Genomic DNA, 14,880 nt, shown 5'->3' with positions numbered 1-14,880 from the left:
GGGAGGGATAAATTAGGAGTTTGGATTCACATATACACACTACTATATATAAAATAGATAATCAACAAGACCCTACTGTATAGCAAAGGGAACTCTACTCAATATTCTGTAATAACCTATATGGCAAAAGAATCTGAAAAAGAATGGATATGTGTATATATATAACTGAATCATTTTGCTGTACACCTGAAACTAATTCAACATTGTAAATCAACTATACTTCAATATAAAATTTAAATTTAAATTTAAAAAAAAAGAGATTAAAAAAGAAGTGTCTTCCAATGCAAGGATCAGATCAAAGAACATGAATGGAATATTCCTACTGGGATGATTAGGAGGATAACACATCCTTGGTAGGTGCAGAGCCTGTTCACTTATCCTCTGACTTTCCTTGTTCCCTTTCTCTACTACATCCAATTAAGCAGATAAAAACTTTGAGAAAGCTGCCTCTTCCTTCACCAATGCCAAGCAGGACAAACTCAAAGAGTCATTTATCTGTCTTCCTCTGATGTTGCTTCTTCATGTTTGAGCTATTGGGAGGAGAGAGAGGCAATAAATTCTCTTAATAAAAGCAAAAAATAAAAATAAAAAATAAGCCTATATGGTCAGTCACAATCCTTGCTATACTTATATAAATAAGACCAAGTTTATTGAATCTAGACTTATTTTGCAAACAAATTTGTCTTAATTTGGCTATCTTTGATAGAAATGAGGGTGATTTTAGAGAGAAAAATTATCTTTCGATAGAAACCAAAATACATATTGTGGATATTAGATTCTAGTGCTATTAATTTTCCTTGAAGTTTTGTTAATTACCTGAAAACTGGGCTGTATCCTGAATTTTTCTAGTTTCCTCCACTACCTGACTACAACTCTCCAAACTAATGTTTCCAAATTTTCTCCCACCCTTTTGACTTGGAATAATTGAAACTAAAACTGCCTTTTTTTCTGAAGTCCTGCATACTGAAGGTAGATATCTTAATATAAACTTCAGAGAAATCTCCACAGCAGCTCATGTTTAGACAGTCTTCTTCGTTCCTGTTGCTATATGGACCACTCAGAAAGTTTACCTGAACATCTGATGGACATTCAAACTACAAAAGATGCTTTAACCCTGACATTTAGAGATCTTCTCAACTGTCTACCCTCAGAACTCAAAAACTGATATGAAATTTGCCTCAATTATTAACCTTTGTTTTTTTGTCTCCATAGCAATGCCTCTTATTAAATACCTGATTGCTTGTCCAGTAAGCTTAACTTCTACTTGGAAATACTGCTTTGGAAGAGAAAATTAAGGTAAAATGATCATATGGATGGACTCTAATCCAATATGACTTGTATCTTTATAAGGGGGGAATATTAGAACACAGACATGCACAGACTGAGGGGCAACCATGTGAGGACACAGCGAGAAGGTAGCCATCAAAGGACAGAGACCTCAAAGAAACTAAACTTGATACTTTGATCTTGGACTTCTAGCCTCTAGATCTATGAGAAAATATATTTTTGTTGTTTAAGCCACCGAGTAGCCAGTGTGGTCTTTTGTTATGGCAGCCCTAGCAAACAAATACAATCACTATTAGGGAAAAAAAATCATGTGCTTTGTTATTCCAGTAGAATGATTTTAACACTGATTACTTCTTACCTTGAGATTATAAAAGACAGTGATAAACATTACTGTAGAGTATATATGAGTTGTGTCCTATGAAACAAAGGTAGTTAACAAACACCTCTCAGCTGTAGATGATGCCATGTGTTCATCTGATCAGCAAGAGGACATGAGTGGAAGGGAGAACCTTTTCTGCTTCAGACAAGCAACTTCCTGGGTTACCCTGAGTATGACAAAGAGGGCCATTGCTTGGGGACCAGGTCTCCAAGCAGTCACAACAGGCCTCAGGAACCCACAAGAAAATTGTGAAGGAAGAATATTACTAGGCAGGCCCATATGAATCTTTTCCTCCCATCACTGCTCTTTTGTGAAAAATTCTTCCAAATACACATTTTTGTCCCAAAATATCATGTTGGACGTTCGCTACTAGGAGCAAATTTTTCTAGCATCTCTGTTGGATGAATTTTCACACTTGCAAAATCACTCAGAAAAGAGTTCATCCTCCCAACACCTCCCCTGCACCAGTGTCCCCCTAAACAGCATCTGACCACAATATGAAGGAACTTACCTCCCAGGTAAACAGGTGCTTGAATGTGATTTAATTATCTCTGCATCCTCTCCCTGGTCTCCCTGTGAAATCCAGTCACCTCTTTGCATTAAAGCATTTCTGTGAGAAGCCCTGTAAGGTGCTGGCTATTCTCAATTCTGTCCTGCTGGTTTCTCTGAAGTGCCTAGAAGCTGTCCTCTCCACACACAAACTGTTCTGACAAACTTCATTTGAATGATTTGGATTTTAATTCTCAATTTGCTTCTGTTCCTAAGCCTTAAGGCTTTTTTTTTTTTTTTTTAACCAATTCAGAAAAAAGCATCATTAAAAAAAAGACAAGGTTGGGCGTCCCTGGTGACGCAGTGGTTGAGAGTCCGCCTGCCGATGCAGGGGACACGGGTTCGTGCCCTGGTCCGGGAAGATCCCACATGCCGCGGAGCGGCTGGAGCCGTGAGCCATGACCGCTGAGCCTGCGTGTCCGGAGCCTGTGTTCTGCAACGGGAGAGGCCACAACAGTGAGAGGTCTGCGTACCGAAAAAAAAAAAAAAAAAAAAAAAAGACAAGGCTACTCGCAGATCTAACATGCTAAGCTTTAACTTAGTACGTTCTTAGGACTGATGTTTTCCAGGGAACAAACTTTCTTGTTTCCTGTGTACAAAAAGTGAGAAAAAATAAAAATAGTGGTATCTTCACAGTTGAGTTCTTAACATATTTTCTGATATATGTAAAAAGAGAAAAATTGGCAAAATGAGTACCAACATTTTTAAAAATAATAATTAAGCCTAAATCCCTGGATTTACCAATTTTATAAAATAAGAAAGTAACATTTTATAAAATACAATTTTATGAAATATGATTTTATAAAATTTGTTTAGCTAAGTAACAAATGATTTGCCCACAAAACAGATTTAGCAGGTGGAGTCCAGGGGGCACATTCTACAAAATAAGTTTATTGACACGGTAAAGGGTTACTAGCATAAAATTGTGGTGGGAATGAAAAGGGCAGTGACCTTCGTCCTGAAGTTTAGGAGTGATCCCTGAATTGAGAGATATCTGAGTTGAAGTGGTCACTGGAAACAAATGGTAGAGACAAATCACAGAGAGCAGACTGTATCAGTTCCAGCTTCTGGACTCAGAGAAGGAAGGAAGAGCTTCAGATTTCATTGCAGAGAATGAGGCTGAGAAACTTTAAAATCAGATGCTTTTTCCCAGATCCAGGGGGCCAGCTCATGCACAAAGATGCTTAAAGCCACATAGGTATGTCACCTTTATTTCCTAGAGAAGATGTTAGCATTTTCTGAATCCTCATGTACCGTGCCTGGCATGCATTATTTTATAGCTTTCTGGAAGTTTCATCAGCACCACTGGTATATCTGTGGTACGATGTGTGTGTGGAGAGTACAGAATGCAGGTCCGGGCTGGGGGCAACGGACTCTTCTAGCTACCACAGTGAGTGGTGCCCCTGCAAACCTGAGTAAGGAAGACAACTTGCCTTTGGGTGGGTAGTGTTACAATCTGCATGTCTCGGGGCACAAATGTAAAGACCGACCCTGTTCTGGGAATGATTATGATTCTGACTGACCTCAAAGGGGTAATTATGAAACCCCTGGATCATCAGGATCTGGATGTTCCCTACTTTTTCCATGGTGTGATCATGACCGAAAGTGTGGCTGTAGATATCTGGGAACATTTCCAGAAATGTCCTCCTGTAGGAGTTAATTATAAAGTAAATGTGTATAAAAGAGAAAATAATATTGAAACCTATCAAGGGGAGTAGATCTTAAGGGTTAATATTGTAGATGGACTACTTTGGAAAAAATCTTTTTCCCTTGGAGTATTAAGAAGTCATCGCATAATTGCCATCTCTCCACATTTTGTTCTAGAGTGCCTGGTTTATTGATATCAGTGTGAGACCTGTTTTAAGTAAAAATCTATTTGTAAAAATCCGGATCTGTAATATGTTCTAAATATCATTATAGTGTCTTTTAACTATAGATTAAAAATCACTTCATTTTCAACAAAATATTTTGATGTAAACATCAAATGTTTTGAAAACAAAGGGGATCTGTTTTTGTTGTTTTCTCTTTTATCTAATTTTTGTATCCATTTTGTCTGGGCATATTAAATGGTAAAAATATTTATAAGATTTGCACTAGGTGAATCTTCTTAAAAAAAAAATACTGAAGGCCACAGAGTCTGGGAATATTAATATCTTTTTAATAGATTGATCCCCCTTGATTTCTTATTCTGGAGTAAAGGTACAAGTTTTTCCATGAAAATTAGACACACAAATCATCTGACAGAATGTATGACAGATGGAAAATGATTGATGGGAATTTTGCTTTAATGCACATTGTTCGTTGTAATTTTGCCCAGCTTAATGAACTGTGAATTAATAATGAGGAGCAACACATTCAATGTATTATAGTAATAAAGTGCTTTTATGGACATTTTTCATGTTTCCAGACTTTCTTGGCCACCCTGAACAATTTTAACTCAAAGGATTAAAAAATAATCGCTTATTTAACTGTGTTAAAATAGTCAACTTTGAAAAGGATATTTTCCTGTATGAACTTTTTCCTAATTGATTCCATTTTGTTCTGATCAGTAAACTTACCTGAGTAAGCTGCACTATTTTAAAAAAAGTGATCTGATAGAGTATTAGATGACATATATGACCATAGTCCATTGTTTTCTGATTCAACGACATAAGAAAGTGAAAAATTAATAATTATCCATTTTTTAATTAGGAGAATAGAAAAACTAAATTTCTTGTAGAAATAAGCCCAAAGAGTCCTCGTGTCAGCCCTGCTCCTCTTAAAAGACCGTGGCGCTGTAATACCAATGGATAATCTGGGAGAGAACCAGCTGTCATTAAAATAGATTTTACCAAGGCAAGGACAATAGGTTGCTTATTAGCAATGAGAAATCAGTAGTCTTTTAGAAGTGTACCCTTTGGAAAATGTGAGCTATATAATAAATGAAAGCCTTTCATTATTCATTGTTATAAGCCAAATGTAGATTAAATGTACACTACCTTCAATTCAGATATTAAGATATCCTTCCCTCAGTAATTTTATGAGGTAACATGTATAATGTCAAGCATAGGCTAAGTCATATATTTTATAATCTTTCAAAACTTTTTAAAGCAATGTGTTAACCCTATAATGAATATAAAATGGATCCTAACTGCATGTCTTAGAAAATGTGCATTTCATAGAATTATTGAAGAATGAATCCTTAATAGCCCATCTTTTTAAGTATGTTAGCTGAACGTTATGATTGTGTAATATCATTTTAGGGCATTACCACATTTTAAGAAATAAAATAATATTCAGAAGCATAATTTTGCCAGAATGTAAAATTTAAAACCAGAAATTTGACTTGTGAAAAATCCTCACATGATTATTGGCCTGTTAAAAACTAAAGCAAACCCCACAAACCTGATGCAAGCTATTATGTGCAAAATAACGTGCTAGTTACACAGCCCTCTGGGAAGTGAATGTGAGTCCGGATGCTTCTTTCTTGGTTTATTTCATTCCTAGAGTACCTTTGTTGCAGGTTTTTCTTATGTTTCCAAAGGAAACAAGTAAGCCATCTCAAGTTTAAGTTCTGTCCTCAATAAAGTAAAAAATGTGCCAGATACCATTTGACTGGATGATAACTAAACTGGACAAATATTTTCTCTCACTGGAGACTGACAGTGTTTTAGCTGTGCTTAAAATTTGTGATTCTCCTAAAAAAAGAGTACAAATGAAAACTTATGGTTACCAGGAGATGATAAGGGGGGAAGGATAAATTGGGAGATTGGGATTGACATATACACACTACTATATACAAAATAGGTAATAATAACCTACTGTATAGCACGGGGAACTCTACTCAATACTCTGTAATGGCCTCTGTGGGAAAAGAATCTTTAAAAAAAGTGGACATATGTATATGTATAACTGGCTCCCTTTGCTGTACACCTGAAACTAACACAAATTTGTAACTCAACTATACTCCAATAAAAATCTTTTAAAATAAAAAAATAGAGTACTACATGCATTTCTAAGAAATAAACATTATTTTCTTCATTCCTCTAAAATAAATAAAAATAAAATAATGTAATATGTGATCTTCAAGCTAATGAACACCTAAGAATGAAATTTGAAAATCTACATTTGGAATGTATAATTCTTTTGTTCAGAGGCAGTGACATTCCAAAAGAACAAAACTTCTCCAACATTTCCCCATTTAGAGTAATGCTGACAGTGAGTGTCTGGTGGATCTCAGAGGGGCACAACTGATAATATATTTATCATGCTGCCAGTTTGCTAAGTGGTTTCATATTCACTAAGAAAGACTTGTCAATGGATACTGAAGAATAGATGTGAGGTCTCTGTGTGTTGTCTCTGGGTGAGATCTCTGTGTGAAGTCTCTGTATGAGGTCCCTTTGGAAGGTATCTCTGGGAAATCTGTTAAATCTGTGCTAGGTTTCTGTCTGAGGGTCTGTGAAGCAACATGAGGTCCCTGTGTGAGGCCTCAGTATGTGATCTCTGAGAAAGGCGTTTGTGTGAGAAGTCTCTCTTGAGAGGTGTGTCCGTGAAGTCTTTGTGTATTGTCTCTGGGTCTCTCCATTTCTTTTTTTCTTTTGGTCTCTCAATTTCTTGTCTTACTGTACCTTATGGAAGACGGAGCAGCAAGAGAAGGGCAAAGGGACTTGCTTCTTTCTGTTTTCTTGCTGTTCCAACAGCATCACCTGTCTGTGGCACTCTCCCAGCAGGAGCCAGGGGGGTCCAAGTCCAGCTTCCCCATATTCCCAGAACTCACTTCTGGGTGCCCCTGAGAGGACCCAGCAGCAGCCAGGCTCAGGTCCCAGCCCTGTCAACTCTTTCCTCTGGGTACTGACCCCTCCCACAAGTCCTGGCTCCACTCTCACTGTTCTGCCCATTCTGGAGGCTGCCTTGGGAATCGGGGCCCAGAGGTAGGGCCTGGCTCCAGGGAGAAACCAGGGGCGTGAGCAGTCCTGTGCTCACTCTGCCCCCTCCACCCCAGGTCACAGCATTTCCACGTGTTGAGGGGCCTGACAGGGATGGGGGATGGGGTCCATTTCTGTTGTCATCTGGATCAGGGGCATCAGCTGGAACAGAAATCTCCACAATGAGAAAGACACCACCTGGAGCTGTGTCCACCATGCGCCCTGCACATGGCAGAAAGCACCAAATCACTCTAGAGAAATTCTTCCTCATCTCCCTGCTTTTCCATATGGATGGGGGTCAGGAGACAAGAAAAGCTGTGCCAGAAGCAGATCAGTGGAACACTCCTGGATTGCACCCTGCCCCATCCACTTTGCACAGGTCACCTCCACACCACCACGAATCCTGTCTGATTGCTTCTTCACCTGCCAGGCTCTGGGGTGATCAAGGACTGGGAGACAGGCAAGGCTTACTACACAATCACAAGCCAGTCCCCACCTCTCCCCTGGAGCAGTCCTTGGGCCATGTGTTTATGTGAAGGTCACCAGACTAGGAGTCACATCCCAAGTTCCCTAGTCCTGGCTTTTACACCTATTGTTAGGTTATCCTTTCTAAAAGTCAAGAGGTGATGATGTGTAAGCTTATTAAATATAGTATTAAGAGATTCACCTTCCCTGATTTGCTTTACTTCTATAAGTTTGACCTTCTGTTTTGACCTAAAGGTGGTTTCTCTAGGTCTGTGATCTTAGAGTTGGAATAGGGTAGAGACCCTGGCGTGGGGCCATGGTGAGCTACTGGACCCTTAACTTTTCCTCCCCTTTAGGCCTTTAGATGGTGGTTGTATGTCAGGGGGCTGTTCTTTCAGAACTGCAATTTATGGGAATCTGGTACCACTTTGCCTCCTTCCTTGGATCCAATGATTTTTCTACACCTACATCCCACCCTAAATTCACAGTGTTTGACCATCAGATAGTTACTATCCACAGTCACACCCCTATTCCATTCATCCAAAACTCCTTCTCTAGGGTTAACATAGAGTGGAAGGTAGGTGACCCATGAACGCAGCCGTTCATTTATATGGGACTGGACTCAACACAGCCCTCAGCAGCCTCCCTGATACTCCCCCCACCTACACACACAGAACTGGAAATGCCATCCTTGCTGCTGCTCTAAAGTGTAGGAAAAACAGAGGTGGGGGAGGGTGATGCTGTACATTTTATTATGGCTAAGCTAAAAGGGGTTCATAGGGCATACCTCAATCCCAACCTTCATCAGAGAGAGAAGGAACTCTTAAGAGCAGATGTTGTATATTCCCTACCAAGAGATCCAGGGGCAAGATTTCTCCTGTTTCTGAACTCAGAGCCCATACTCTATTCCCCCCAAACTTCCATCCACTTGGCTCTGACACTTCCTGGAGCCTGAATTGGAATGTCCGGCCCTATCGTGTAAACCTATCCACTACAGTTGCATAAAGTTCAAAGTAGCATAGAAGGAGGAGAAAGACTGGTTGAACCAGATCCTTGGGTGTGGGTTTCATAGGTTTTTCCCATCTCATTGCTAGAGTAATTTTGGTCTGTGTAATGACAGTATCATAAGGTGCAATGAAGGGACACGAGACAAGGAGCAAGCTTGTGATGCTACTGTCCACCTCCCTCCATGCCCCTCCCTTCTAGAAGACAAAGTGCACGGCACAGACAGCAGCCATTACACTATGCTTTTATTAGGAAAAAAAAAAAAATATATATATATATATATATATACATGTATTGGGGAACATTAAATACCTTGGACGTGCTAAGGAGAAAATCATTCTCTCTACATGGACTGAATGTTTACTTGGAGACATGTCTTCCTACTAAAGGGAAGACTAAAGAAGGATTTTACTGTCGACCAGGCAAGACACCTCCCCAAAGATGACAATGCCTTGGACAGTGTTGATGGCGGGCTGGGGCACCTGGAATCCTTGGCCCATACTGGCAGGTACTAACTGGAAACAAACTCTTCTTGGGGGGCAAGGATGGGAGGCACCTTAGGCCCAGCTGCTCATCGTCGAACCTTACACTTTTCAAACTATGTTGGTGTCTGACTTCCCTTTCCCTGATAGAACAACTCTGGCCCTTGGAGGTGGCTTTATGACTGCAGGCTGTATAACCCATCATTCTCCGTTGCTCTGGGTAGGAGGTAAGCCTATGGCAGCAGAAACACCCACATACTGGGACTTGGAATTCCAGTTTGTGTTCATTTAACTTTGTGGCATGAAGTCCATGGTGAATTGCTCTTTTTTCTTCTGGGATCTGTCCAACAGCTGTCATGAGTGCCTGACCCTCAGCAGTCTCACTCTTCAAGATTGATCTGCTTTTGACTGATCCGTGACTCTGGGCAGTGGCTGATATGGGCTTGCATTTTTGCAGAGCATCTCGACCATTGACTTTTTTATTGGGGAAAATCCACTTTAAAAATAGCCTCATCCTTTTTCTGAAGAGGCTTTCTGGAGGGCTATGTTTCTTCTCTGGCATGAGCTGGAGACATCTGCTCCCAATAGAGTCTGTTATTCCCCTGACCTGGGCAGGGTGGCTCATACTTCCAGCTTGAGAGGTCCCTAATTCTTTAAACCTTTCTTCATGCTCGCCTGGTTTATGCCTCCTACAGTCCTCTCTTTTGTAAGTAGGGGCAATCATCTTGCTCTGGCTCTTCCATGAGTCTTGGAGTTTTGAAGTTTTGGGCTCCTGCTGCCCTAGGTTGCTCCTTTGGGCTTCCATAAGGCCACTTGGCTCCTGGGAAGCTAACCTGTCTCTGGTGGGGACTCTCTGGGGATGGCACTGAGGCACCTGAGAAGCCAAGTTGTCTGCAGCAAGGAACATGTGTTTGGGAAAGTCCTGAAGCTGGTTGTCTGACTGTACCTTTACTTTGGAGTTAAACTCACTGGCAACCCCCATGTTAAGGCATGGCTCACCTGGATGTTGGAAAACAGACATTCTAGGTAGTAGGAAACGTTTACTGGCCCCTGGCACCTCTAAACTCCTCATATGTACATTTGTGGTTTGGGATTTTGTCAACACTTTGGTTTCCAAGATAACACTAGACTGTGGTTGAAGAGCAGGAGACTCCTTGGCCTCCACAGCCTCCCTGGCCTCTTCACCTCTCAAAGATTGGGATCCTAAGTTCACCTCCATCACTGTTACCCTATGGCAGGGGTCTCCTGAGGCCTGACCACCACTCTCCTCCGTTGGCTCATTCCTGACCATTGCTGAACTTGGACCTGGCTCTAGGCTGTCCCTCTTGACCCATTCCACAGTCTCACTCTTCCAGGTTCTGCCCACAAGGCTGAGTGTGAGGGACTGAGAAGGTGGCCTGCCCTCCTGTCCAGTCAGAGAAGCCTTTGAGGGCCCATGGTAGTCAGCAGATGGAATCGCTCCCAGGGCACTCTGGATTTCCTTACACACAGTTGAGGGGACAAGGAGAGGCCTCTTCAGGGTAGGAACTGACTCTTCTGTTATCACCTTCTCTCCTGAATGAGCCTGAGGAGGTTTCTCCAGGAACTCAGCACACTTGACTGTTGAGTGGGACCCAGACACACAGGTGGCTGAAGGGGAAGAGGCAAACTGCAGAACGGTGGAGGGTTGGAGCTTTTTCCGCTTCAAGAGATTTATGGGCTTGAGGACCTTGAGGGGGAGGGTCCACCTGTGCTTTACCCAAAACCTTCTAATGTGTGCTTCCAGCACCTCTCGAGTGTCTGGATCAAGGAAGGAAACCCTACAGGAGGTGTTCATGCAGGGTTCCCAACCCTTCAAGCAGTATCTTCCACAGGCTCCAGCAGGCACTGCTTTGCACGTCTCACTAGGAGGGTCTTGACATGAGAGCTGATGAAAGTTGCCCTTGCCAGGAAGCCTCCCCAGGCAGCTATAGGAGAGCAGATGGGGCCAGGATGGCTGGACAGGACAGGCAGGGGTGGGCACCTGCAGCCCAAGAACCCTCCTCTGCCCCCACACTGACTTCATAATGCTCCTGCTCTCCCTCACCCTAGGGCTTTAGCCACGCCCTCCCATGGCTCCCCCTCCCAGGGCTGGGGTCACATTATAGGCTCTGGGAGGAAGGACGACCCAGGAGAGAAGGGGAAAGATTCTTTACCTTTGCAGAAGTGAAACCAGGTTGTGAGTCCCCTCCAGTTCTTCCAGGCAATCTCTGCAAGCTGGAAATCAGGAGACTGGGTCATGGTGGTGAAGGCAGAGGCCTAAGAGTCTTTCAGGAGGCTGAGTGCAATGGCCCTTTAGGGAAATCTTTGGAGGATTAGACTCTGGAGCCCAAGTATCAGTGTCCAAGGCCACATGTCCCTGACAGTGATGGTAAGTCTCACTTGAAAAGGGTTTGTCCTTTGCAAAGTGCCTTCACGTTAATTAACCCCTGTAGCCCTTACAACTGCCGTGTAGGGGAGAAAGGTCAGTGGTCATCACACAGAGGAATCTGAGCAAAGTTAAACAACTTGTCCACAGTTGGACTTGGAGGTCCCACTTCCCAACCCAGGCACCAATGGTCCACCACAGTCCACACACCCCATTTCTAGGTCCTCATGGCTTCATTCTAAGCACAAATTTCTGGGAAGTATCTGGGCTCTGATCTCCTTCCAACGAGCCTTCCCAAGGCTCTGTTTCCTGAAGAATAAGCTCTGCCACTGGCATCCTCAGAGACCGTGAAGCTGGGCCCTCAGGATTAGGAGAGATGGAAGCTAACTCTCGGGGGCACGCAGGACTGAATGGCAAAGGCTTACCTTTCAAAGATCCACTTTTCTTCCTACTCCTGCTCCTCCCCTTCAGCTCTACTTGATGCTGAGAGAGAAGAAGAAATGAGGGGCTAACACCCAACTCTCACTGTCATCTATCTAGGCAAGCTGTGTTCATGAACAACATGACTTTCTACATTTAACTAAAACTCTGTGGGGTTTTTTCCCCTTTTACTTATTTTTAAAGTGGATAAAAATATTTTCAGTTTTTCTTCTTTGAAGAGTGCAAAGAAGGATTTTTTTTTTTTTTTTTTTTTTTTTTTGCGGTACGCGGGCCTCTCACTGTTGTGGCCTCTCCCGTTGCGGAGCACAGGCTCCGGACGCACAGGCCCAGCGGCCATGGCTCATGGGCCCAGCCGCGCCGCGGCATGTGGGATCCTCCCGGACCGGGGCACGAACCCACGTCCCCTGCATTGGCAGGTGGACTCTCAACCACTGCACCACCAGGGTAGCCCAAGAAGGATTTTTTAAGTTTTAATCACCATAGATTTCTTCTGTCACTGTTCCTCTGATCAAGAAACACACACATTCTCAGACCTAAATGCCCACGTGAGCTTTGTCAGATAGGATTCTGCTTCCCAAGGCCAGACCTCCACTCCAGCCTCTTCTCTCAGGCTCTCAGGGGCTCAGCATTGCCCTTAGATCAGCCCCAACACAGAGGAAGGTCTCACTTGAGACACCCGCTGTGGGAAGGTGGCTGGTGAACCAGGGCTCAGGGGTCAGCCTTCCTGCAGAGATTGAACTCTTAGTAATCCAGTCCTTAACCATTAGTCACTGCATTGGGGACTTGCCCTGGAGCCCTCTACCATACCTGAACTCCTGGTCTACGATCTTAGGCTAGAAATCCTCATGCCCACTCTAACCCCTCTCTGGCCTGGCTTTTCCCTAGAAGGATGATGTTCTCTACTTTTCTGAGAGTTCCCATCTCAGGAGTCTCTCTAGGTGGTTTAGAAAAGTGGAAATAAGAATAAGAAAAAAAGAGATAATCTCTGCTGGGATTAAGCCAAAGGTTTCTTACCTTCCTGATGTTTCTATGTTTCCTAGGTGGTGCTAAGAATGGATTACTCTGGAAGCAGGGGAGTAACATTAGGAAGAGCCCCAGTCCACACAGGAACCCAAGGATGATATCAATCACCCAGGAAGTTGGGCTGGATCTCAGCCAGATAGCAACCGTGTTTTTCAAAGAAAAGAGATTCTCCATCTTCTGAACTGCATTGCTGCCCTCAGGCAACAGAGCACTGGGAGTTCACTTGATGGCAGAACCCCAGGCCTGCATCACAGAGCTGTGGCCTTGTCACAAAGGGCTCCTGAGTGTGGGGGAGGGGCAATAAGAGAAAGAGGCTGAATCACTGCCCTTCCTTCCCATCCAGACCCACAGACACCTGCACCCTCCTGGGGCTTCCAGATCCCTCCTTCCAACTACTCTCATCCTGTCAGAGAGACCTTAGTCAATTTTCTGTTCATTCCATCTGGAACCTGGTTCCTTCATCCATTAGAGACCTTTACTTGAGGCCCACCAACTTGATAACTCTTGAACATCTTAAGCTGACCCTGGAAGACTGGCTGTTTCACAGACATTTTTACTCAGGATTTCCTTTGTCCTCAGCTCCAACTTTCCCACGTCATGTTTGTGTCTTGTGTAAACCCAGGGATAGAACTTGAATTTCTTTTACACTTATTTAGTTTTGTGAATTTTGAATAGTGTATGTTTTGCCTCATTTTCTATCAGAGGGAACTACACACAAAAATTAAAATAATTTATTTTTCAAAATTCATAAGTATGAAAGAATTATAAATAGTTATGTAATAGGGAAGAACAAATCTGACTCCACATCAGATCTTTTTTACTTTAATCTTTATGCTTTGTTGCCTGAGCTAACTCTGTCCATCCCTGTGACCCAGGCTGGCTCTGCACTTTTTGTAAAACAATGTTGCCTAGAGCCTGAAATATACAGGATAGCCTATTTCTAAGGCTCTGACTTTTAAGAGCCCATTCATGGAGATAAAAAGTTGCAGAACAGAGAAGAATAATTGTTTTGTTGGCGGTTTACAGGAACACGTGACCTGACCAGGATCTGACCCATCTGGCCAGCTGCTAGAGCAAAGGATCCAACACCAAGATATTTGCAACAATTAGCCATGCCCCTCCCTCACCTTGCCTTTAAAAAGGCTTTGCTGAAAGCCTTCAGGGAGTTTGGGGTTTTTCCTGGGCATGAGCCACGTGTCTTCTTGCATGGCACTGTGTAAACCTTTCTCTGCTCCAAACTCTGATGTTTCAGTATTTAGCCTCACTGTGCATCAGGCACACAGACTTGCATCTGGTAACAGTTAAACCTTCAAATGATATTTTTGTAAGTTTGTAGTGTTTATAATTCTGGAGTTAGTAAACCTTTAAACTGCACAAAAACTTTTGGGACACACTGCAAACACGCACACACACACGTACTCATTTTCCTTAACCAATCTAGTACTTTCAAATCCAATAATCCATAATTTTCTACTTAAAAAAAAATCGTTCATATGTTGTCTCAACCCAACTTCTTAGTTTGCAACGATAAGACAGTCCCCACTCTCCAGATAAATTTTGAATCCATTAGGGCTGCTATAACAATATACCATAGACTGGGTAGATTAAAGACAAGAGACATTTATTATCACAGTTCTGGAGGCTGGGAAGCCCAAGATCAAGTCACCAGTATGGCCACCTCGTAGTGAGAGCTCTCTTCTTGGTTCACAGCTGGAGCCTTCTCTCTGTATCCTCATATGATGGGAGGAGGCTAGAGATATCTCTGGAGTCTCTTTTATAAGGCACTAATCCCATTCATGAAAGCTCATAAGCACTTTTGCATGGCCCGGCCTCCTATCTTTAAGAGGTAGGATTTCAACATGTAAATTTTGAGAGAACATTAACATTCAGACATGTGCACGCATTCTATACCCGGAAGCTAGGAATGGGTTAGGGTGAGCCAAGGTCCTGACCCTAAAG

General features: G+C 42.7%; 1 protein-coding gene across 1 annotated transcript; it reads right to left on the bottom strand.

Annotated features, from left to right (window-relative positions):
* Positions 1-8,320: 8,320 nt before the first annotated feature.
* On the bottom strand, positions 8,321-11,300 carry LOC309807651 (spermatogenesis-associated protein 31A6-like). The gene has a single exon (XM_082627482.1). The coding sequence runs from the start codon at positions 11,113-11,115 to the stop codon at positions 8,998-9,000; it is 2,118 nt and encodes a 705-aa protein (XP_082483608.1). The 5' UTR covers positions 11,116-11,300; the 3' UTR covers positions 8,321-8,997.
* Positions 11,301-14,880: the final 3,580 nt, after the last annotated feature.

The sequence above is a fragment of the Mesoplodon mirus genome (genome assembly GCF_964341445.2).
Source record: "Mesoplodon mirus genome assembly, chromosome: 7".
NCBI classification, from domain to species: Eukaryota; Metazoa; Chordata; class Mammalia; order Artiodactyla; family Ziphiidae; genus Mesoplodon; species Mesoplodon mirus.
This window is presented reverse-complemented; position numbering and strand designations above follow the sequence as displayed.

Excerpts from the sequence above, each read along its gene's own strand:
- LOC309807651 (XM_082627482.1), bottom strand. The coding sequence starts at position 11,115 with ATGAAGTCAGTGTGGGGGCAGAGGAGGGTTCTTGGGCTGCAGGTGCCC.